The sequence below is a fragment of the Amblyomma mixtum genome, chromosome 6 (assembly GCF_055824585.1).
Source record: "Amblyomma mixtum isolate Tamu chromosome 6, ASM5582458v1, whole genome shotgun sequence".
NCBI lineage: Eukaryota > Metazoa > Arthropoda > Arachnida > Ixodida > Ixodidae > Amblyomma > Amblyomma mixtum.
In genome coordinates, this window is record NC_143017.1 from 69,583,758 (window position 1) to 69,608,630 (window position 24,873).

At 49.5% G+C, this 24,873-nt stretch overlaps 1 protein-coding gene across 2 annotated transcripts in view; it reads left to right on the plus strand.

The window, feature by feature from the left end:
* The window catches only part of Wdr37 (WD repeat domain 37), a 124,044-nt gene that overhangs the window by 88,146 nt on the left and 11,025 nt on the right, over positions 1-24,873 (plus strand). For both annotated transcript variants that reach the window (XM_089548070.1, XM_089548071.1), the window contains 5 exons: positions 5,064-5,222; positions 19,280-19,468; positions 20,326-20,510; positions 23,469-23,517; positions 23,632-23,814. In XM_089548070.1, the coding sequence (XP_089404196.1) occupies positions 5,064-5,222; positions 19,280-19,468; positions 20,326-20,510; positions 23,469-23,517; positions 23,632-23,814 (765 nt within the window). The remainder of the gene's footprint in view (positions 1-5,063; positions 5,223-19,279; positions 19,469-20,325; positions 20,511-23,468; positions 23,518-23,631; positions 23,815-24,873) is intronic.

Below are 24,873 nucleotides of genomic sequence, written 5' to 3' on the forward strand. Positions count from 1 at the left end.
CATCGGCGCACCACGCGATATGACGTCACAGCAGCTGTGAAAGCTGGGGCTCAACTCGTGCGCTCGCTTGCGGACGCGCAGCCTCCGCCGGCGGTATGCTTCGCATCCTAGGCTTAACCATAAGCTAAGCCAGGCCATTTTTTAACTAAATGATTGATTGATTGATCGATTGATTATTGGTTACGGCTGTTAAGCAGCCAGCGTTAATCTCATTGCACCAGGTGCGCCGCGTACTCTCCCGCACGTCCCCTGCACTGTACGCAACTTGGTGCGGTGGCGCGTAGATGAGCTTTCCCCCCCTCGACTGACCCGACCGAGTCCGATTCGTTTATGCTTCCTCTTCTCTGTCTCCTCGACGGCGCTCTTTCGGCCTTCGAGCGCGAGTGCATGCGCGTGGCAACGGCGGGACGTTTTATTTTCGGCCGCTTTCTTTTCGTGCTCGCAACGACCGCGCGGCCGCGCTGGGGCCTCCCCCCCCCCCCCCCCCCCCCCGTTTCTCTTTTATGCTCCTTAACTTTTTTATGTATTTTTTTCCCCTGCGCCGCGCTCTTCCTGCTTCGTGTGTCGATGCGCGTGATTAGCCATTCCTCAAGGCCCCGATCTCGTCGCGGCTGCCTCGTCAATTCCTGATCAGGAAAGGAAACTCGCTCGCGCCGGGATCTCCCCCTTTCCCTCTTCGTGCCGAGAGGAAAGTCGGCGCCCATGCGGGGATAAATAGGAGCAAAAAATAGAAGGAAGTAGAAGAAAAAAAAAAGAAACAGTCGATCTGGAAACTATAGGGGCGTCCGCGATAACTCTCGCGATGCTGAGCTTCTTTCTTTCTCTCTTTCTTTTTTCTCCGTCGTTCGTTTCCTGGGGCCTCTGGCACCCAATTACAGTGTCCGGGCTGTCAGGACTAACCACGTATATACGCCCTTAACGCGGCTTATCAGTTCAGCCGCTCTCGGCGGCGGAGCGCCCGTCGCGGTAACCGAGGCGAGGTCTCGCTTCGCCTCTTGCTAACTCGGCTCCGGTTTTTCCCAATTGCGCCCGGGAGCTGACTGCGTGCGCTGCCTGCTCCGAGCTGGGGCGATGGCTGTTTGTTGCGGAACAACGAGTGCAATGTGGAAAGGAGAAACGGAGAGAGGAGGGGCAAGGAAGTCACCGGTTTATTGTGCGCGGAAAGGTTTTAAAGCTTCAGTTTCGATGGAAACAAAAACCGCGAGCGATACTACAGTGCGCGTGCAGACACCTGGATTGCGTCCTTTCGCGTATTTTAAGCTAACGCGCGCTGGGCTTGCTGGAAGCGTGAGTCAGTCGGTCATTTCAATGCGGAAGCATTGTGTGGCTCATCTGCAACGAAACACGGCGTTGTTGCACAGCAGTAGTGGTCCAGAAACCGCAATGACGTCAGCATGGTCTCGCATGATGTCAGCAGTAGACACTATGAGAGCAATGGATGATCGTAAGCGATGAATCAACCCGCCGCGGTGGCTCAGTGGTTATGGTGCTCGGCTGCTGACCCGAAAGACGCGGGTTCGATCCCGGCCGCGGCGGTTGAATTTCTTTGGGGGAGAAATTCTAGAGGCCCGTGTACTGTGCGATGTCAGTGCACGTTAAAGAACCCCAGGTGGTCGAAATTTCCGGAGCCCCTCACTACGGCGTCTCTCATAGCCTTAGTCGCTTTGGGACGTTAAACCCCATAAACCAACCAACCAACCAACCAAAAACATAGAATAGACAGTTGTAGTTAGTTTAGGGATAGCTAATGATAGCTAAGCGATAGTGGTAATCTTGCAGTGATAAAGGACGTTACTAAATAAGGGTCGTTAACGACAGTGGCAGTGATAAAGGCTTTTAGGGTGAAGGCCTTTACGTTAAAGGAATTTGACTTAGATGCCTTTAGGGTAAATGCCTTGGTTCACAGGATGTTTTCACGGCACGTAAGAATCTTAAGTGTAGTACCTTAATGCCGACCGTAGCTTTTCTGCTTAAATATTTCGGCCCCATTGTTCGAAGTCGTGCACCATGTGTGCACAAACGAAGAAACCGGCCGCTCGTTACTCCATCGATCTTTAATCAAACGCCGCTTCACATCGCTGAGCAAACTGTGTTTGGTTAGGATCTTCGATTACGCGAAACGAAATTGGGAGCTCCCGTTCGTGGAATTGTGTCGCGAAGCTGCTTCCTTTATTTCGTTGCAACGAGGTCGACGAAACATACGTAATTCATTAAGCTTTATTTCGTTTTTCAAAGTTTCTCACAAGCTCACTGTCTGGCCGACTCCAACGAAAGCGGCTGAACAAGTTCGACAGTAACGCCCGTTCTCCGAAAGCCGCGTACAGGCGCGGTGCAACTGCGGAGCTGCAGGGTTGGCGTAAACCGCACCCAGAATCTATACCTTTTATACCCGTCTCGCCGCGTTGCCTGCTCTCTGGCATGACCTGCCATCAGATTGCGCGGTGTGTGTACGGGAAAAAGCAGCCGCGGTGAAAGTCTAAATCGGTAGACGAGAAACTGGGCTAAGTTACAAACGTCCCACAATAATTTCGCTCCCCCATAGATACGCACTCCACCGCTTGTGTTTTTTTTTTTCCTTTAGCCGCTTTTCCGTCGGCCACAGTGGTTGTTTGCTCGGGCGATATTTTCTGTTATAAATCGCTCGCCGTTGGACTCCCTCATCCCACTGCTGCTGCCGCCGCCGTTGATTGCGTGCATGCCTCTCTCTGGCGATGTGGAATGTTTTCCGCAAAGCGATGTGTTTTGTTGGCGAAACGTTGCCGACGCTGCGTGCGTATGCCCGAGAAGGTATAGAGCCCGTGTGCGGGTTTGTAAGCGTTTCAGTTCGCTCGCAGTCAGAACTTTGTGAAGCGCAAAATTGTGATATGCGCAAGCTCACATTTCATTTCAGTGTTTACGCTCGTGGCTTGAGGCAGATATACGCAGCCAAGTTCTGAGCCTGCGGATGACAGACTGCACCATTAAATCTCAGGAAAACAGAACCCCTGATGATAAATGAATTAAATTTATTCTAAAGAGTTGCTTTCTGTAAAATTTTGACGGCATGTGTACTTCTAAACCCCCTCCCTCGCTGCACGCTTCTAACGAGAGCCCCCTTCTTCCCTCTCTCACTTTCTCTCTCTCTCTCATACGGCCTCTCCCTCCCCGTCCTTGCGCTCTACTGAATTTGGGTCAGTTTCGCATCGTCTCCTTGTCCCGCCCGAACAGGTGCATGCCGCATTGCAAATTTATTGCCCCGGGCATCATCCGGGGGTCGCGTTGGTGTTACTTTTAGAAAAGTGCGCCTTTTGTAGTGTTTCGACGACGCTCGAGCGCTCAAGGTAAAAACAAAAAGAAAAGCTTTATATTCAAATAGCGCGATATTATTGCCCTGGCTTTGTGATTCGATTAAATATTCATGGTGGGCATAGAGGGAGAGGTGCACACGTAAGCCACAGCCACGCCCGTTTGTTTTTGCGCGTCCCTCGAGGGCGGGCAACCCCTTTTGACTTGGTTCTCCTGTTTGCGGAAAGCGGCGGCAACGACGTTTTCTTTTATTAAAGGCGTCATTATAGACGAACCCGAGTCTCCTAAAAAAAAAAAAGAAACGCTTGGGCCGCGAGTTTGTGCCGACCAAAAAGAAAGGGAGGAGAAGGGTGCATTATTCAGGCGGCGCGTTTTTCCTCGGGACTGCGGCCGTAATCGATATAGTGTTCCCCGTTTTCTCCTTGTTCGAATGGCCTACTTAATTATTTCTACTTGTCGGGTAAAAATGTGCGTGCGTGTGCGTGCATATTATGTATAATGAAGAGACTGCGACGCACTGGCGATGCAGGCATTGGCTGCGGTGTTAGCCTTGCAGCTGTCGTGACAAATGGGGTATCTATAGATCGGGTGCGGAATCATTTATATTGCGCCTTTCTTTACTTCCTTTTTTGTTTTGTTTTCGCCGGTGATTGTGTAAGTGCCCCGCAGTGTGTCATGAAGTGCCGTCGTCCTTCAGTGTCTTCGTGAATGAGCAATTTACCGCCGACCGAAGGCCCGGTTGACTTAGTAGGAATAAGAAAAAAAAAATTAACTTACGGTTATTTTCCACTGTTGTCGGCGTGTGATGGATCGTTCGGGCTTTAGATACTGCTGCCTACATTGTTTGCCGTAGACGTGTATAAATGGATTTTTTTTTTTTCAACATCGAAGCGGCGGCGCGATATGCATCTGGGATGATTTTGTTTTAGTGATTTGACGCAGTCTGGGGAAGGTTGGCTTGATTGGTTGTTTGTCATTCTTTGCGTCGAAAATGTAAATGACTACGGAAGCAACGACACGTGTCAGTGCGCGAAAATAATAAGTGCAGGTTTCTAACCTCCATTTTTTTTTTTTTTTTTACCGACTTACCTGCTCACATTCAACAAGTCGATTTGAGCTAAGCGTTTGTGTTTTGTATTGCGCGTATGTGTCCTTGTGCGCGGAAGCGTCCGTTCGCACGCGCGCCCCCTGTCCATTGCTGGGAGCAGCGCAGGGGGATATCAACTTCCAGCGGTTCCGACAAGGGCCTTATATTTTGACTGTTAGATTAGACAGTGCGGGCAGCGCACTATTTTTCTCTTTTATTGCTCACCCCAACAACGTCAACTGTCTGCGCGTGTCGTGCGTGCTTCACACGTTCTTCGCCGGCTTCGTCGATCTCGCTGCCGGGTCTCAGTCAGAAACCTTGGCCGGCTGGTAAAACGTGTCCCATTGTGGACGGAGGCGTGGGAACACTAAGCCATATTGTACTGTACTATACCATGCTGTACCATATCATGGTACGTCATAGTGCACTATACTATGTCATACATACCATAATGTGCTGCGCTGTATCATACCATGCTATGCCATACCAGACCGTGCCATGCCGTGCCATACCTTACCGTACTGCACCGTACCATACCGTGTTGTGCTGGACTGTTCCGTGCCGTGCCATTTTTTTTTTTCGTGTTGATTCACCGCCTTTGCTGCGTTCACGTCGCACTGCCCTCTCTTTGCCCATCTTGTTGTGATGATGAAGTGTAGCATTGTAGTTCTCTCCCCACATGTCCGCGCAGTGAAGGAGAAGGTGGAGACGCTGAGCGAGCAGCTGGGCGCCTGCTCCCTGCTGCCGGCCAGCGGTGCCCACGAGCTGTCCGCCGCCGTCGACACGCACGTGGTGGCCGGGGAGCCCGCCGGATCGGCCAAGGCCAAGGCCAAGAGGGAGTCCATGACCGGTGAGGGATAGTAGATGCGTCCCTCTTTATCTATCTTCGTCGCGCCGTATATATGTCCAGTATTTTTATCATTGTTATGTCCATCACACGGTATACCGCGACATAAACATCCCCCGGGTACTTTCACCTCAGCCGGCTCGTGTGTATGCGATGTGGCAGGACAATGCGTCTCGCTTGCTACAGACCGCAGCGATAACGACAGCCGTGTAAGATAGCGGTATGCTAAAACTCTCGATTGGACAATGTGTCTCGATTGCTAAACTCTCGAAACCCTGTCTCTGCGAAACAGCGGCGTGTGTAGACTCCTGCGGTAGCGCGGTTGTATCCCCACTCAAGCGTGTAGCGATATGCTAAAACCTTCTGTCTGCTGCGTCCTCCCGCTTCGCTGTAATAACTCTTGTTATCACTTTGTGATAACTTGGTGTGGCTTAGATCTCGTTGCGTTGTCGGCGGCCGTAAAAAGCAAAAAAAAAAAAAGCGAAAGTTTTTCATTGTTCGGTTCAATTAGACCACTTCGGTTCACGCTGTGATGAAAATTCGGGGAGCTCGTCGAGGACGAGCAACAGTTCATTGTGTTACAACGTTCTTCGCGTGTATGCGCGGTACACTGCGCTCTTAACCTCCTCCAACTTCCGCTGCAAGCTAGCCGAGAAAGTGAAAGGAGGCTCAGTTTAAATCTTCGTTTCTTTTTATTCCCACCCACCTTGCTGCCTCCTCACGCCTATTATTGCCGGTGCGGAAGCCTTCGTGGAAGCAAAGAGGCGTGCTATGGTCCTAAAGTGGGACGGTACTAATTGATGTCCTCGCCTCGCTACATTGCTCGCTGTTCGACGGTAGGACCCTCTCAATTGCTACGAGGGAACGGGGGGGGGGGGGGGGGGGGTATTTACGCAGCTGCCTTTCCTCAGAAAGCAGCTTGGGCGAGACAGAACCATTCCTTTGTTCTTCCGTATACCTATGTAGACAGTTCCGGCATCGTTAGGCGAGTGCGACCATCCCGAAAACACTGAGCTAGCTGTTAGCGCAATAGCTTTTTTTTTTTCGCTTACACCCTCTCTTGCTAACTATAGACTCACTCGTGCGTGTCGGGCTAGCCGGCAAGGCACTTTTGCGTTTGCACCCATACCGTCACGCCTGGACGTTGGTCGGCTTAGTGAGTGGATTTCCGTCAACTGTAACTGCCCGAGATGCATGGCTGCTTGAGCGGACAGCGGTGGATGTTCCGACGCTGCGGTGCCCATCGCTGCTTGCTGCTACTTACGCAATATGTCGGGGACTAGATGTATGTGTGGTTCGATTTTTGTAGTGTTCAGGGCGAAAAGGGTCGATATATTGAGCTGTGACGGGGTCGACACGGGGCCACCTTGAGGCGTGAGACGCCGATGTGTGTGTCGTTCACGAACTTCACTGATAGCGTATTGCAAGTGGCGATCCCGAGCGATCCGCGCGAGCGAGATATGACCGTACTGTCGTGGCCTAATCGTTCCGGAACCCTGGATCTGAATCGAAATCGCCAGTCGAAATGCGCTCTTCGGTTTCGCGTAGCAAGAAAATTTGCTCCGTAGCGTTGATTAGAATACGGAGCGTATTGGAATACGCCATAAAAATCAACTAGACACGTCAGGGGTCACCCCACGACTGGAGGCCTGATCCTGTGCTTCGGCGCGTAGCTGCACGCCCCAGGATTTGCGTGTGTCCGTGATCAGCAGCCCGGTTTGCCATGGTGTCCCCTTCACGGTGTTCCTTTTCGCGAATTTCTAACCGAAAATAGCTGTCCGGTGTCTGGGATACGCGTGCGCGGTCTGCGGCGTGAGCGGCTTACCAGCGAGCCTCCTAATTACCAGACTCAGTTTCGCGCCAGTGGCGTGCCTACGTACGTAGTTGCGCAACCGGCCCTGTTCCGTTCAGGTTTCGGCGCTGCCTCTACGCACTCGCCCCCCCCCCCCTCCCCCCGGGCTATACTTGGCCACCCAATTTCGACTTGCCCTTTTCTACCCGCGGGCACTGCGAGAGCGGGAGAAAGCGGCCCATTGTTTAGCCGATACGGAGAAGAAAAGGGGGGGGGGGGGGGATGACAGCAGCAACGAGACACTCCTCCGTGTAGGTGCGCAGCGCGGCGTTCTTCTCCGTGCTGCTGCTGCTGGGCGGTACTGAGTGGAGTGTCGGGTTCACCTGCGTGGCGCAACGGCTCCGCTCCCTCGTTGCGTAATGGCAGCAGGGCCGCGCAAGGCGGTGTGGCCGAGTGGCTTCGATCGGCGCCGTGTGGGCTGCTGCCTTATTAACCCGATCAGATATACGGACAAGTGGGGCCGCGCGAGAGGGCTCCTTCGGTGTCGCGCGCTCAGCGGCGACACTGGGGCGCTCGATTCCCCCCCCCCCCCCCCCTTTTTTTCGTCTGTGTCCCTCATTGGGCTCTATATAAATAATTTTCGTCTCTCTCTCGGTTCCGTACACCGCTGTCGTCTTTGTGTCGTTAAATTAATCTAACAAGCGGTAACTAGCAGTAGTAGAAGCAGTAGTGGTTGTATGTTGCTGCAGGAAACTCAAATGACGTAACTCGTGTGGTCATTCTTCGACCGACGAGGACGGAGCGGTAACCGCACTTGCCTGCTATCCAGTGATATTGCTCAATCAGTGGTGACACGATCGTGGTCGAAGTCTGGGAGTTTTCGGAACGCGTAGAATACTTTGAGACTTCATTGGTTAGGATTCAGTTGAGGAATAACGTGCACCATTTATTTGGAAGGCGGCATCATCCTTCCTTCCTCCCCGCGTTCCTGCTCGCTCTCTTGTTTCGGTGGTTCGTGTTTACCGGTCCTTTTCGCCCCGTGGCGCTCGCAGTTCTGTGCTGAGGGTTTTGCTTCAAAACACGTGTCGGTGTGCACTTTCCGATGCGTGAACCACGTGTACGCAGAGGTCGGAGTCCACCGCGTGTCGCACGCAAGCATCATCAGTGAAAGGGCCGGAGCTGAAACAGCGCTTACCTTTAGGTCTCGCGTTAGGGGAAAGCAGTAACGTAACGTACCTGGTGACGCTAGCTGTTTACTTGTTCGCACCAAACCGGATTGCTTTCGAAGGCTGGCGGAGAGGCCTGGAAATTAGATTAAAGGGTCCCTGAAAGGGGTGTCTGAGGTTGGCAAACAAATACTTGCATTATGTAGAGCGTAGGCCACTGAACGTTCATGCCGCGTACAATACATCAAAGGCGAGTAGATAATTTATAATACATTTTCAAAAACTACCTCTCCCGAGTCTCGCGGCGACCAGCGGCGGTGAACTTCCGCCCGAATCCGTACTCATTACGTCAGTTTGTACTCTTTACGTCACAAGTGCTGGGCTACGATTGGTTCGCGGTGCCAACGTGAAATCACGCATTTAACAAACTAGAAGCTCTAGATACTTCACACTCTTACTCTTTTCGGAAACATTTCGCATTTCAGCAAGCATAGTTGTCGTTTATATGCATGTTTACGCAGTTATTGTGTGTTCGGTGTCAGAAATTAGTACTGCACTTCCGGTTTACATTGTTGTCGTCTGCTCGTACCGCTTGTGTCACTCCGCCGGCGTCGCCGTCGAATCGAATATCGAGGTGCGGTTCAGTCACCGCGCTACTGATTTCTTTCGTGACCTCCGTCGCATGCTCAATCGAAATGAATCGGCCGTGCTGCGTCATTGATTGCAAAGCCAGGGACCGGCAAGATATTGCCCTTCGGCACTGTCTGCCGAAAGATGGAAGTGAGCGAGCTGTCGTCGTCGTCAGGATTCAGCGCCCGATTTCTGAACGGCGTGCGCCGCACCGATCGTCGCTTGCGAACTGCCGCCCCACTACAAGCAGGGACACACGGAGCGGTGAGCATCGCTGCGCCACTCTACCCAAGCTTCGCTCACAACCGGTGTCGCAGTCGCACTTCGCCGCCGTGCAGCAATGCCTGAGCGCTGCTTGGGATGGTGTACAAATATCACAAGGCAAGATCGCCTTGTTATCAGAAATACTTCTCGAGCAGCGACAAAGCATGTCTGCTTATGTTGCGAGCTTTCGGCAACGGCACCGCTCGCGGGCGCTCCGGGCGACGAGCTCTGCTGCTGCCTGGCTGCCGTGGTCGTCGCTAGGCCTATTGCCTCTTTGGCATCGAAGCTGCAGCGGCCGGCGCTTCGGAAGTCGCCCGAGCTATAATAAAAGGCTTACTCTACACATCGCTTTGCAATCAACAGCATCATCTCACAGTAAAATAGTATGGTCACTTTCCGCGACTCCTTCAGCAGCGAAGCGAGCGGGCGCCAGGCGAGCCGGATCCCACGTCGGGCCAGCGGCAGCTGCGAGACGGTTGTGGCAAGAAATTTGCTCGTATCACAGTCGTTACATTTACCAGCAGCTCAGTATTGGTCAGCGATCCTCAAAAATGACACATTTTTCACATTTCTTATCCCAGGCTTTGTTATTTACGTCAAAAAACACACTTTAGCTCGTTTTTATGACGCCGGCAGACGGGATCCAGGCTGGCCGGCCGGCCGGCATGCTCGGCATACATCACGTTCGCACAAGAAAATGCAAAACAGCCATGATACCAGAGAGGATGCTTCCTAGATTCGAACAACGAAAATATGTCTGTGCAAAAGTGGATCTTTCGGCAACGACACCGCCTGCGGCAACGCCGCGCGACGAACTGCGCGCTGGTCCCAGGCTGCCCTAGTCGTCGCTAGGCCTATCTGGTTTCGCATTGAAACCGCAGCTGACGGCGCTTCGGAAGTCGCCTGCGCTATAATAAAAGGCCTACTATTCACATCGCTTTACTGCGAACTCGCCCCATAATAAAAGATATGTTCGATTTCCACAATGCCTTCAGCAACGGAGCTAGCAGATGGTAGGCGAACCGCACCAAGTAGCAGCAGCACCAAAGCGGCTGTGGGATGAAATTTGCTTGTATCGCAGTCATCACTTTTACCAGCAACTCGGTATTGGCCAACGATCGTCAGAAATTATGCATTTTTGACATGCATCTATCCAAGGGCTTGCTATGGACGAGAACAAACAATACTAGCGCGTTTTTCAGTCGCCGGCGGCCGGCATCAAGGCTGGCAGGCCGGTCCGGCGTGGCTCGGCCCCGAGCGCCCTGAGCAGCGCGCTGTACGGCATCATGACGCTGCCGCTCTCCGCGCTCGTATTGGCTCCCGCTTCCCGTCGTTGCGTTTTCAGCGCGCGGCTCGTCGTTGACATCCAGCAGGTTGGACGCAGTAGACGAGCTGCGATCGGTCGTTACGACGTCGTTCACAACGGCGCGCCGCAGCGAATCGCACACACTTTTCGCACATATGTCCCCGCCTTAAGGCTGAAATCCCATTTCGGCACTCATCCGCAAAAGTCGTTCCTTCAGCTCGGGGTCCATAATACGAGAGAAGCCGCAGCGACGGTTGCGAGACAGGTGAACACAGCAGACAGCGGGAAAGTGAGCGAGCGAGCGAAAGAGCGCGTCAACCGGAAGTAAACAAACCGATCTCGTCGATGACGTATTTGTGGGCGGAGCATGGTCCCGGCCTGTAATCTTTATTTTTTTATGGTCCGCTCCGGTGTACGAGTTGAGAGGGAAAAGGCTGGTGGTCATTTTTAATAGCCATTATCTCTGGTTCCACACAAGGTAGATCAAAAATTTTTGCGCTAGGATGATGGATCGTTCAATGTCTATCAATACTTCGACTTCTCCTTGCCTGCATGGACACCGTTTCAGGGACCCTTTAAGGACAGCGCAGCCATCTACAAGGAGAGCGGGAGATAACTTTTTCGAGATAGAAAAAGAACAGTGTGGGTTAGAGCGCAAAACTCTAGTTAACGATATCATATCTGAAAACGAGAGTAGAAAAGGGACTTGTGCAAGGCGATGTTATGAGAACAGATAAAGTAACGGAGGAAGTCCAGAGCAGCAGAGGAGAGCCGATTCCAAGAAAAGGGTAACGTAACCCATATGGGACGGCGGAGGATCGGGTATACGTAAAGAGATTAGGAACTCCTCTAGTGTCAGGTGGCTGCGTCTGGCACTGAACAGGGCTAATTGGAGACCAGTGGGAAAGAAGTCTTTGTCTAGGGGCGGACGTAATCAGTACGCTGAGGGTTTGATGATGGATGATTCTAATTCAGGAGTGTGGGTAATGTTACTGGGCGGTAGTCTGCCTCTTCCAGCCGCCTCTCGGCATCAAGTGGTTGTGCTCGGAAAGGCAAAGAAGGGTTTGAACGAGACACCACCGCTCCCCCTGTTTCTGAACACCGAAAACCGTCGAACCCTTTCTCGGTAACAACCTTTTGTTTCTCCGTCTGGATCGCCGAGCCGCCCATGCATTGCTATTGTTTGGCGCGGCCCCCGACGCAGAGACGGTTAAAAGTAAGCGGCTTTGTTAAGCCCGGTTCCCCGTTATTGCCCGTCCAACGGAGGAAACAGCAGAGAGAGCAACAGGGGAAACATTTTGGCCAGCTATATATACGGGGACGCAAGAAAACTCTCTCGTCTCGGCGGCGGCGATCTTTGAAGGCAGGTCGTCCGGCCCCGGCCGATTGGGGCACAAATAAACGACGGGGACCAGGGCGGACAGAGGCAATTACTGCTCGCCTCTGTTCTCCCTCGTCGATGTATCCAGCGCACGGAGCAGTTTGTCATTCTTTCTTCGCCGCTGCCCGGCGCGGGTTTATTTATTCTTCGGCCAGTGAAAGGCCGGGGTGCGGCCGCTCTTCCGGAGATAAACAGAGCGGCGGCGGACGTTATTGGTATGGCATACGACTGTCGGCGCCCGTTGTGGGCGCGCTTCGTGAAGGGTTAAGGCCCGCTTCACTGCGAACGAGTGAAGAGCGTCGGGTCTGGGAAGGGAAAGGGTGTCGATCGGGGAAGGGATTGCAGTATTGAGAATGGGGGAGGGGGAGGTCAGCTGTTGTCTCAAGGTCACTGGGGTTCTCGAGCCGGTCGCGGGGTCTCCTTTGGCGGGCCTTGATGCCAGAGGCTGTCGGCCGACGCCCGATAGCGTATAGCGCTCATTACCGGGTCGGGGTGGAGCGCGCTTAATTACGCAAGGTGAGCGCCGGAGTTATCGCTGACTTATCCGTGTGTTCCAAAGCTTCGCGGCTGTACGGACGTAATGTGCGAGTCCCAATGCGCTGTCCATAGGGAATCGGTTCCGGTCACGCGTGTATTGGCCCGTGCGCTTTTTTTGAGATGCTTGTGTGCGCGGGGTTGTATAGAGGGCTGAGTGGATAGGTGCGTTGTTTTACCTTAGGCGGTCACCCATGGTAATTTCAGACGCCTTCGTATCTCTAAGCGGCCGTTACTCCATAGTTACGATGTCGTTTTAGCCATTTTGCAGGCGGATATCGGGCCAATTCTAGAGAGGCGGGAGGCGCATCCGAATAACGGTGAGAATTGACCAGTGGTTGTCTGCGTTGTGCTTATGGGGAGGATTAGGCAACTGTTTAATACAGAGAGGCGTCAAATCAAATTTCCGTTTCGTCTATGGAGAGGATAAGAGATGACGGCAAAAAACCCCGTGAATGGCAGCTTGGCATGGCTTCCTTCACGTATTGTTCGACAAGTTTGGGTAATTATGTCGTTTACGACGGTCTTTTGAACATGTATTATGTTTCAGTACACGGTCAGTTTTTATATTGTAACACTAGCCGTGTTTTTCCTTGTATATAATATTGAATATAATATTGTTTTTTTTGTTATATTTTAATCATATGTCGGCACTGCTCTGCTTTGTTGCGGTCTCTTGGGCCTCGTCAAGCTGCCCCGAGCAGCTTTTTGCCCTTGAGCTCCAACCATGTAAATATGTGGTGAAATAAATGAATTGAATTGAAAGTTGAGGCGGAGGGCGGGAGGGAGGGGGGGCAGTACCTTTAAAGTAAAAGTGCACCACGAAAGTTAAGGTGGTGAGTGAAAGAGACAAAAGCGAGAAGAAACTTTAATTTTAACACACTGCAACGAGTGAAAAGCGCTCCTTTCTTCAGGGCAAGAGATCACACAGTTTTAGAAATAAACGGCAGCAATAATTGTAAGAGGTGCAAGCGGGGACAGTGACAGCACGTGCAGGATAGTTAAGGAATGATGGTGCGCCAGCGGCCAGAGTCTAGAAAATGTGCACGAATCGCCCGTTTCGGCATACATTCCGGGCTGGGACCGGCAAGCGTTACCTCGTTGATCAAAACAGCAGTGTGGTAGGACATGGATTGCGTGTGCACTCTGTTCGACAGTAAGGCTACGGACATGCGTCATCCTGGCGTATATTGGGGGGTGTATTAAGTCGAAAGCCTTTAATGGCTCATACTGTCGTCCGTTAGCAGAGGGTAGGGTGTCACACCTTTGGCAGCGTTTAACTCGTGTTAACTCGGAAACTAAAAAAGAGAAAACGAATAGTTGCTTCAGATAGAGGAGGAAAAAATGAACCTAGAAACCACGTTTGATGACTAGAATTATTAGTTAATTAATTAGTCAGAAATGTCAAAATTGCGTCGAAATAGCGCGGACGTCGATATAATCACGGGAACGGTGTGACGCCACATCCAACGGAAGTTGTCACGGCATAGCGAAAATTGCCACAGAATGGTCGGAAAAGCCTCGCATTTGTGTCAATTTAGATGGAAAAATATATAATTAAGCGTAATTAACACTTAAGATCCCCGAGCCACGGGAACGGGGCGACGTCACATCCACCGGTAGTCGTCACGGCATAGTGTCCTCGGCTGTCGCCTCTCAATGATGAAGTTTTATGCACTCGTTAGACAAAAAGCTAAGCACTCTTCTCTTTGGTTCGAGCACGTTTTCTTTTGATGTAGTCGACCAGACCAAATGGCAGTAAAGTGTAGCTAAAAGAATTGAATCTTAAATTATGCGTTTTACTACAGTTAGGAGAAAATTTGGTATCTGTTTAATAAACAGTTTTAGCACAGCCGGACAGTCGTACGGCCAATACTGTAACGCATTGCCATTGCTATACCACGGCAGCGCTTGCCTAGTCACATTCGTCGTACGGTCGTAGTTGCCGCAGTTGACGTATTTATCGTACAACGGTGCCAAAACTCTCTAGTATCCCGTTGCCCTTTTCCGCGGATTTGCAACATGTTTATTGCATGTAAGATCTTTAGAAAATTATGACAAAAAATTGGTGTGGTTTAGCTCTGGTTAAACCTGGTTGATTGCGAAAGCAAGAGAAGCAGTAGAGCAGCTGGATTCAGATATAGACTCTTCGTCGGTGACTTCCATGGCGAGACTCCTCAAGGAGCGCGGCACGACCGGCTCCTCCTGGCTGCGGTGACGTCACGCGTCGCCATAGCAACTGAGAGGCTGACGTCACATCATCTGTTGGGCGCGTCGGCGGCTCCTCGAGGAGCAGGGGGTCCACGGACCACGCGACGAGCGGTTAGACCTGGCGTAGTATTGCTTTCGCAATAACCTCATTTGGCTCATTCGTGTTTGCATGGCAGCTAACCGCGAAGGTAGTGCTTTGATCCTTGTGGTAGGAAACGGAATCACGTAGCTGACTTGTCTCTTTTGAATAGGTGTGGTTAGCCACGTGTCTTCCTCTTTATTTTTTTCCTGTACAAGTTGCTGCTGTCGAGCATGTTAGCGGAAGCTTATAGAGTTCCACGAGTACCACGATGCACCCAGCGATGGGAGATAAAGGCGCAACAGGTAGGGCGAACGCCCTCGTTTTGTAGTGGTCTGGCCTTCGGAACCCAAGTGCCGGGGCGAATCCTGTCCTGGGACCCTTATCTTCGCTCTTGTGCTGTCCGATCTGCCGCCTGCCTGTCTGGTGCTTCTCGTAGAAGTATATATGTACGAGAGAAGTCCATTCTACCAATATTGTGTCGGTGCCGGCGGCATGCATATCATTCGGCGAACACGGCAGTGGCGTCGGCCCGACTAATGTTCTGGTCTTATGGGCGGCTACGGGGCGTTTTCCTTCGGCTATCGAGCAGTACGAGTACGGACAGAGTATTAATGTTCCTTTTTTTTTTTTGTTCGGCCTTTTTGTGCGGGCCCGCTCCGGACGAGCGCTAACTTCAATTTATCGCTTTGCCGTCAGGGGTCGCCTCACTCTTTTTTTGTTGTAAATTAACGAACGAAATTGACATCGTCGTTCGGGACGTATCGACGAACCCGGTTTTGGTTCTAGGGGAGGAGAACGAGCAGGTTTTATGGATTCAGAGCGCCTTGTTCGTCGCTGTCGCCAGGTTTATTGACCCAGCTCTGCAGCGTCGCCCGGCGGACGACGTGATGGAGTACGTGTCCTGACGACGTCCTTGTTTTCGTTCATACTGTTTGTCTTGTTCCCTGCGGGTGAGCCCCCCCCCCCCCCCCCCCCCCTGCGCTTATTTGCACTGCCATCAGCGCCACCCCTCTCCTTCCCGTTCTCGTCAAAACCGACCCTGTTTTGATGGACCGCGTCCGATAGCACCGTCGGTCGGTCTTCGCGAACATCGCAGCCTTTCGCGCTACGCCTGGGAGAGAGCGTAAAAGCGACAAGGCGTGCAAAGCATACGCAACGCGCACAACGGCACGGCTCGATGCACGTCTGATATATAGGGTCGACAAAGATTAATTTCCTGTGTTGTCATCTTTTTTTTTTTTTTTTCTACCTCAGTCCACGTTCCAGCTCTGCTTGAGCTTCGCCATTGTTTTAAGCTGTGTGCGCCTCAAGGTCACGCGCGTCTCATCGGCCTATCGCGCGCAGTGCGCGGGGTGAGCGTTGGTGCTAAAGAGCGCCCTCTGCCCTCGGCTGGGTAGTACCGGTCTCTGGCGTCTGCTTCGGAAAGCACGTTGGCAGTATGGACCCGCGACTTTCGCTTGTGCTGTGCCATGGCCTACAGCGAATATCGGGCGTCGAAGATTTTTTCAGGGCTGGCACGCTGTGTAAAGGGAAGAAATTATGCAACGCCAAGTACGTGCACTCTGTTCAAGAAATAAGCGGCGAAGTTTCAACGCGGTGTCATTCGCAAGTGGAGAGTCGCGTACGAAGTTGAATTTCAGATAAGGTCTGCACGCTTCGAGATTCAAGCGCACCAACGCGATGAAATACTTGCAATATATGAATTCACAGCAGTTCTAAACAGACATGCATACGAGACTGCTCGAGCGCACGACGGTACACGCCGCGCCAGCAGCGGTCTTTCAGCATGCCACGAAACGGTGGGCCTCCTGCAGTCTTTCTTGACTGCATCTCGCTAAACAAGTAGTCATGCCGGCCTTGTAGTATCCGCCATCTGTTCCTTCAGCAAATGCTAACATGATGCAATGCATATATGAGCTCGCAGCCGAATAACGCTGCAGCGCGAGATCGTGCGCTGCGCGCTTGGTGTCGTTTTCTTGATGTAGCTTTTCATCCTTAAAACGACATCGCTCGAACACGTTTGCTGTTATCAGTGATGCCGCGCTGCCACATACGTGCTGGTTTGAGGTCGACAATGTGCACATTTCACTCTCGACGCTGCGCTGCTCGTAGTGCGTAGCGAATTCGCACCTAATCAATGCGCCCATTTGTGGTCATTTGCACGCACCTGGCCACCTCACCACGTTGCACCAGTAGAATTGTCTCAATTGTCGCAGTGGCCGGGTCTCTAGTCGTGAATCACCAGCCATGCCTGCTGATTTGTCGATTTGCCTTAATAGTGATTATCTGAAGTGAGATGTTGACATGACATATGAATTATATAATTCATATGTCATGTCAACATGCGCTCTTTGCTGTGTTGTGCATTCCCTTGATATTATCTCTTAATTATGCTGTTCGTTTCTCACTTTTTGCTGCTTGCTCTGTTGTGCATTCCCTACTGTTTGGTGATTGTCATGGTACACTTTTTGCTGCTTTGCTGCTTGCTTGGTCCAACTGCCTATGTAGGGATCTACTAGACAAGTTGTGTTGTAGAATGCATAAATTCTCATTCTACGCCTGCATATGCGGCTGCTCGCTACATATACATTTTTTGAGACAGGTAAGCGCCAAAAGAAGACGAACACAAGGAGGATGAGGCCGGCTGTAGACTGCGGGGAAGATTGTAGGTACATATGCGGGATGACTGGCCGAATTGTTTTTCTCGTTACCCACAAAGTGGCGACTGCATATCCTGATGTTCGGCACTGCATCCCACGGTTTGCCGTCCGGACTGCATGTGCAAAAAGAACGAATTTCAGCAACGCGGATAACCAAACAAACATCAAGGCAGGCGAAGCAGCCAGCACAACGCGAAGGTTCGCTTACTCAGTGCGTCGAACTGCAGCTATCCAGCGCATCCGGCGCTCCGCTTCGTGAGACCTTGAAGGAAAACGGTGGAATTTGATATTGGGATTCAGACCTTCTTGCTCGTGGCAGCCCACGACGCAGCAGTAAAGACGGTGACGCTTTTTCGAGACTGAGCGAGGTCTCTCGGGCGGATCGGCGTCGCCGATTCCTTCTGCTGCCTGCATTTCGCCCTAAGGCACACGGAGCGTCGGTTTTCTAAAAACTAAGCCACGGCCAGGCCGCGGCGTGGTTTGTCACAAGTGACGAGCCTTATCGCACTCACAACAGTGCAGAAAAACATGCGAATCGACGCAAAATGCAGGCTAGAAATGTGCGCCGCCACAGCCACGGCTCACTACTGACCCAACCTGGTACTACCCAGCCAACTTCTCCTTGCCGCCACCAGGCGCCGCCACGTTACCTGAAACTCCAGCGCAAGAGGCCTTAGCGAATGACCTGGCCGTGACATGCTGGGGCCTGTTCGTTTGCGGTGCCCCGAGTGGAGTTTGCTCAGAGAGGTGATATAGGGCGCCCGGACGAGATTTTCAGCTGCTGGATTTCGCTAATAATATGTGCGCGGAGGTCGGACGTCGAGAACGGCCCGTGGAGGGGTGGCGTGTTGTGGCTTTGGCGGGGGCAGTGTGTTTGAATATCAGGGAGAGTGGAGGAGGGGGAGTGAAGTGTCGTATCAGGTTTGCAAGACTGCGAGTGCACTAAGATAAGCTAAGAGTGTTTAATGGACCGCTCTTATAGGTATTAAGTTGGCTTCACCTTGATGTTGCATGTCCGACTAATGGCGGTAGAGCATGTTTTTAAAGAGACGCTATATATGTAGCTGCGAGTTTTTTATGAAGCGAAACATGTCAGCGTTGTTCCCTGTCACAACACCGCATGTACCCGCGCAGAGGTAGCATAAGTGCACTTCGTCATCGTTTCTTAAAGGCCAATGACGTCATGAGTAGCGTAAGTTGAAACGTGCGGAAGCTAACTTAACAAATAATGAAAGGAAGCCATCGGCTGTCAATTACGGCACGCTGCTGCTTGCAGTGTGTTGATAGCGGGGAAGGTAAAAAGATTCAGCGAAAAAAGAATTAGAAATAGAAACCTCCTTTCATCTGCATTGCTAAGGCTGTGTGACAGCGAAGTAGGCGATGCTTAGCTTTCACGCATGCATTCTTGAAGGAGGATCGAGGTTGGCTTCGCCCCATTGCTGGCGTGCATGACGGTTGAACTCGCTGCCTGTTGTAGACTGACAGTAAAGAATAAAGAACGCGCGATATGGTCATACTTTGCTCCCTATATAAGTGCATCCTGTGCCTTTAAGCAGTAAATCACGTAAAAAATGATATTGGTATTCTATTTATAATAAGGGAGTAATTACTGATTAGCATCTACCCAAGCACAGCCATACGGCTGCAAGGGAAAGCCAAACAGCTTTCACAGAAACTTCGTAGTTGCAAAAAAAAAAAATTTGTCCTAGTCCGGGGTCCGAACCCGGGACCACTGCCTGACCAGAGCAATCACTCTACCAACTGAGCTAACGAGGCCAGCTAGCATATATATTAGCTTTGTAGCTATATTTAAGTCTCCTATTCAGTGCTCTTTTTTTTTTTTTTCATCTGGTACAACTTGTTGATTGTATATTTAAAGCTGCATGGGTGCTAACTTCCGGTGTAATCTCTGTTTTAGACAGTTTTCTTTGCCTGTTGAAATGTTGCTGACAAACAGGCGAGCCATTTCGTTGTTTACACGGCAGCTGAGGTTCCAAGAGTTCTGACAACAGTGCTACTTTCTTTTTGTTGCAGCAAGCCAGCTGTCGCAGAAGATAAAGAGCACGTACAAGCTGAAAGCTTCCACCAGTCGCATTGTCTCGAGCTTCAAGACTTCCACACTGAGTTGCCAGCTGGCCGTGAGCTACTTTGGCCACCGTGATGGCGTCTGGGAGGTCAGCACATCGCGCTCAGGCCTCCTGGTCATTGCAACAGCATCAGCAGGTTGGTAGCAGGACGTGCATTCCGGTCCTGCTTGGTGCTCAGGGCACTGTATTTTCATCTGTCAAAAGGATGTGCAGGGAATTATGAGAGGGATCAGCTGACAGCTGTCATAGTCACTGATACCAGACAGCATTAGCATTGGCTGGTCAGTGGACTAAATACTCACAAAGCTTGCCACACTTAAGTATACTGTAGTGTGACTGACCTGCCACACTTAAGTATACTGTAGTGTGACTGACCGCTGTTGTTCCTTTTGCTGTCGTGGTTTATTTCCTGGCACACAGGTACTGACCATTTGTTAAAGGTTTTCTTGGAAATCACACTTAGACTTACCTCTTTAAGAACGCTTTTTTGAAGATGAATCGATTGCTGATCTGCTATTAGCAACACATATTTTCAGTGCAAATTTGTTGGGTACAGGGCTAGTTTTTAAGTGAAAACGCAGACTCTCTTCAGAAGGTATTTTTGGTAAAGCATTAGTTTAATCATCCTCAAAATTTGAAATGCATTCTTTGATTTGAGTGTTGAATCATTTGGATGGAATCCGCCTGTCCCAGCTTATTCAGATAAACCAATCATATAACAAAAGCAGACTGCATACTCTCCCATGTGTGATCCATATGCAAGTTGTATACATAGTGTCATGTAAGAAGTGTAAGAACTACTTTCATTACTAAATTCATTACGGGCAATGCTCATGGCAGCTGAAGAACTTTAAATTCTGCGTTTGTGTGATAGCTGGAGGGAATTTTGAGCGGCGTCAGAGTTGTGAAGCCAGTGGAGCAAGTTTAACCGCAGTACCAGCTTTGGTTCCTGCCCTCATGCTTTCTTCTGCTCTTGCTGCCGCAACAATGCAGACCACACGGCCAGGCTGTGGGACATCCAGACGGGCCAGTGTATCGTGCAGTACGCAGGCCACGAGGGCTCGGTGAACTCCGTGCGCTTCCACCCCACACAGGACCTGCTCGTGACTGCCTCTGGAGACCAGAGCGCCCACATCTGGAGGGCCGCCACATCAGCTGCGGCTGCTCTGGACTTGGTGGTGCGATGCTTTTTTGTATCCTTCTTTGATGCATGTGTTTGCAAACTTTTACGCAAGGTTATCCACATCACGTCTGGTGTACGCATTCTAGAAAAATGGCCAAAGTGTGTTCTGGAGCAGTGGCATACAAGGGCTGAAGTGATAGTTACGGCTTTGGTACCAATTAATTAAGGGAGTCATGAAATTATGATTGTGAGACAATGTCTGTTACTTTTTTTTGTATGTTTTGAGAACCTAGATGAGCTTGCTTTGGACCTTCATGATGTTCGGTTTCAGGCTTGCTGCTTATGTCAGCACCATTGGATTTTAGTAATGTGGCTCACAGAGTTCTTATTGAGAGGGCATGTTGTCTCTTGTACTGCATGAAAAAAAGGTGGATGAAGAAAACCACAGGTCTTGCATAGTGTGCACCTTTCAGTTGCATAACTGATGCATGGCTGGGTGCATCTCAAAGTGTTTTTTTGAAATAGCGAGCAACATTTTTGAGTCTCAGTGATGCCCCAGTCACAATCTACTGCAGCAATTTTTGTTGATGCAAGTGGGCTTGAACACCAAGGAAAGCTGATATATGTATCTTTTTGTGCTAGCCATGAAAGCTCTTATTCAGTGTTTAACAATGCCCTTGCTGTTACACAAGAACGTAATATACAACCCCCCCCCCCGCCTTTAAAAAGCCTCTATGTAGAAACAAATTCTCCACCCCTTGGAAACAGGAGAGCACTGCTGATGTGTGCATACGTGCTGAAAACAAGATCCCAACAAAACACGCTTGTTACCCCATAGTGACTAAGTACACATTGTGAACACTATTCAGGAATAAAACACAATCACTGAACCTTTGTTATTATTTTTTGAAGATGCATGTCATGAGCTAGAAATACTAGATGCCCTACCTGAAATTGCCCCACGACATGATCCACTACCACCATGGTACAACCTTCCCGTTGGGCATGACTTCATGCTAACACGGTTTCGTAAAAAACACACTACATGAACACATACTACAAGAGTACCTGGCTCTGAAAGAAAAATAGGCAAGTTACATGGAATTTATTCAGATGGCTAGAAAAGAGCAGTGGTCATTTGGAAGTGCAGTAGTACAGGGGAAATAGGAAATAAACTGTCAAATTATGCTTCAGTTCTTATTGCTGAGTGTTATGCAGTGCATGTGGCTTTGAGCAGTGTAGCAGATGTGAATGTTGAAAACAGCATAAACTACGCTGATTTCCTGAGCCCACTGTGCTACAGTCAAGAAGTGCAGTTTAACCCTTTGTAGGAAGCATCACACACAACATAGGAAAAGTCGCAACACAAGGACATATAAGAAAGACTGTGCTGGGTCTTGAGCCATGTCAGCATATATGGTAACGAGAAAGCAGACTCGTGCTGCACGTGCTCGTAGTGGTTGAATCAAGAATTTGAACATACCTCATAAAGACTGCATGAAGTTGATCTACAGTCAATGAAAAACAAATGGAAGAAGCAGTGGGATAATGAACTGAACAACAAGCTACACTTTGTAAAGCCCACCTTGGGGGAATGTAAGCCATGAAGATGTTTCATTGAAGTAATCTTATGTTGTCTTTGCATAGGACACACACACTTGACACATAACTTCTTACGGACGAAATAAGACAAAAACACAAACTATTTGTGAAAGATTTGGAGAAGAGTTCATGCTAAACCATATTTTATTCTCATGCTCAAAACTCGAGAAACTCGGGAAAAAATATTTTACTGCATTCTACAACAACCACATATCTTTTCACGGAACGCTACTCTTAGATGAAAATGCACTTGTTGAGTGTCGCATATTTTTAGGTTTTTAAAGAGAGCAAATGTGTTAAGAGGGGACCCTGGTCTTTAAAAATTATGTAATCTCCCTGGAGCATGTATTTTTGTGTGCTGATTCTAAATTTGTCATTTAATATCATGTAAAACAAGTCCTTGTGCACTTATGTAGTACCTTTTGCAAATCTTCTTGAGAAAGATTTTAAGAAAGTTTGCTGCAGGTAACTTGATGAAATGCATACCATTGGTTTGTCTCGACATCAAGGAATGCAGCAAGGATAAAATTATCATCCTGCCTGTCATAGAAGTTGAGTTAGGGGATTTTGAAGCCACCACTTCAGAAATGGAAAGAAAAGTTTGCATCACTGTTTCTTGTGTGGCAACTTAAAAACCATATAACTAAAGTTCTGCGAGAGACAGGATGGTAATTTCAATCCCTTATGTCACCTTGACATCGCCAAAAAGTAATATCATGCATTAAAGCAAGTTCCTTGCAGCAAAATTTTTAAAGCTCTGTCCAAAAAATTAAATAACATATTGCATAAGGGCATAAAGACTTGCTTTACTTGAAATTAAATCACACATTTAGAATCAGCACAAAAAGTACATGTTCCCTGAAAATTGCATTACTGTGACTTCATTAATAATTTTTTTTTTTAAAGGCCGGGGTCCCCCCCTCCCCCCTTAAACAAGCTGTAGATTTCAGAAATTATGTCATTTAATACAACAGACAGGCATTTTTAACCTTGTGTTTGGTTCGTGACACTCCTAGCAGCTTATGTGCAATAAACCGAACAAAACACAGCGCGCTGTTACACAAGCCTTTGCAAATGCTAAATGTCTCGTTACAGAGCCTTCCTCTCCTCAGTCACGTCAAGTATTTCAAACACAGTAGGGGATATGTTCAACAAACACAGCAAATCTCTTTGGCCGTTTACTTTTATACATTCTGATTAGTGCGATTACTAGGTAATAAAGCAATTTTAGCTGAGTGATGTCTGCAGTCTGGAGACTTTGTGAGCCACTGTCACTTCTCGTTTGGCTGACACCGGGTTATGATATAGGGCATCAATGCATCCTTACTGTTTAGTAAATTTTGTGTGTACATGACTTCACCAGGTCACTGTTAGCTATGTTTTATGCTTACATTGTTTTCCCTGTTTACAGAAAGGACATTCATCTGAAGATGAAGTTGATCTTTCTGAGAAAGAAGATGGTGAGCACATTTTTTGTGGAATCCTGTGCCATATTACTGCTCTACTGTTTATAGGTAGTACTTGAGTACTAATACTTTGAAGCACTAATCCTTTGCCTTGGTCTTGCTTTCCAGACATTGACTCTGCCAGCAATGTCCTTGTGATGAAGAGCCCGCTGACAGAGCTGACGGGCCACAGCAGTGTTGTGATAGCGGCCGACTGGTTGTCGGGTGGGGACCAGGTGATCACTGCTTCCTGGGATCGTACAGCCAATGTCTACGACGTGGAGAAGGGCGAGCTTGTCATTCAGCTTGTCGGTGAGTTTCGTGTGTTCTCCTTCTGACTGACTGAATTCATTTTTTCACCGTATACATCCATGCAAAATTGAGGTAACTCTTAACAGGTTCGGTTATTGCCAGTCACAAGTGTGGAATTAGGCTGTTGTAAAATTTCAAGGGCATCATAGGGGTGTGCGAGTTTTCAAATATGTATTCGAAATTTCGAATGCGAACCATTTATGTTTGATGTTTGGTTTTGATGTTTAATTTTTATTCGTATTCGAGAAATTGATATTGGGGAATTTTGAAATATTAGAAAATTCTTGATTATTCAGCAGTTTTCGAATATTCGGCAGCAATCGCATACCATGATAACTTTCATAAATTCGATCAAGGCAAAACCACAATGTATGGGTAAATTGTTTGACGATGGAGTTTAAAATGGCAGGAAAACATTACAAATGCATATTTTTCACTTTCTGCTCGGACGTTTATCCTGTGGAACGATCTCATTCAGATGCTGCTAAGCTTGACCTCGTGCAAAATTTTGCAAGCGTTCTTTCCCATATATGACACCTGATGTGAACAAGATGGCCGACTCGCCACTTAGAACCATCATGAGAGAGTGTGCCATTCTTTCATCCTTCCATAACATGTTTCTTGTTGAATGCCCTCACCCATGGCATTTGTCCTGTCACCTTCATAACTCTGCTGGCATGCGCTCCGCCATCTCGTTTTGATCAGCAATGTATATGGGGTAGCCCACTTATGGAACTTTGCACGAGGCTCCTGAAGTGGCGAGCTGAAGTGTCTCAGCAGGGCAAGTGATTGTATAAAATTCCCACCTATTGCATGGTAACCTGTGCATCTCTGGCAGGCGTGACGATGGTAGAAGGGCCCCTGTTGCCAGGCCAGAAAATAGCCTGGCCGCGTAGTTCTGGTTTCTGAGCTTCACTGCTAGCCCATGGCGACGGCAGCAGTTGGCCCGCACATTCGCTGGTAGTCGAGTGTAATTACTTCGAGCTCAGCTCCGCACCACTTGCAGAAGCGTACTGGCGCGTCACTGGTCATTTCTTTTTCCTTTTTAAAAGTAGTCTC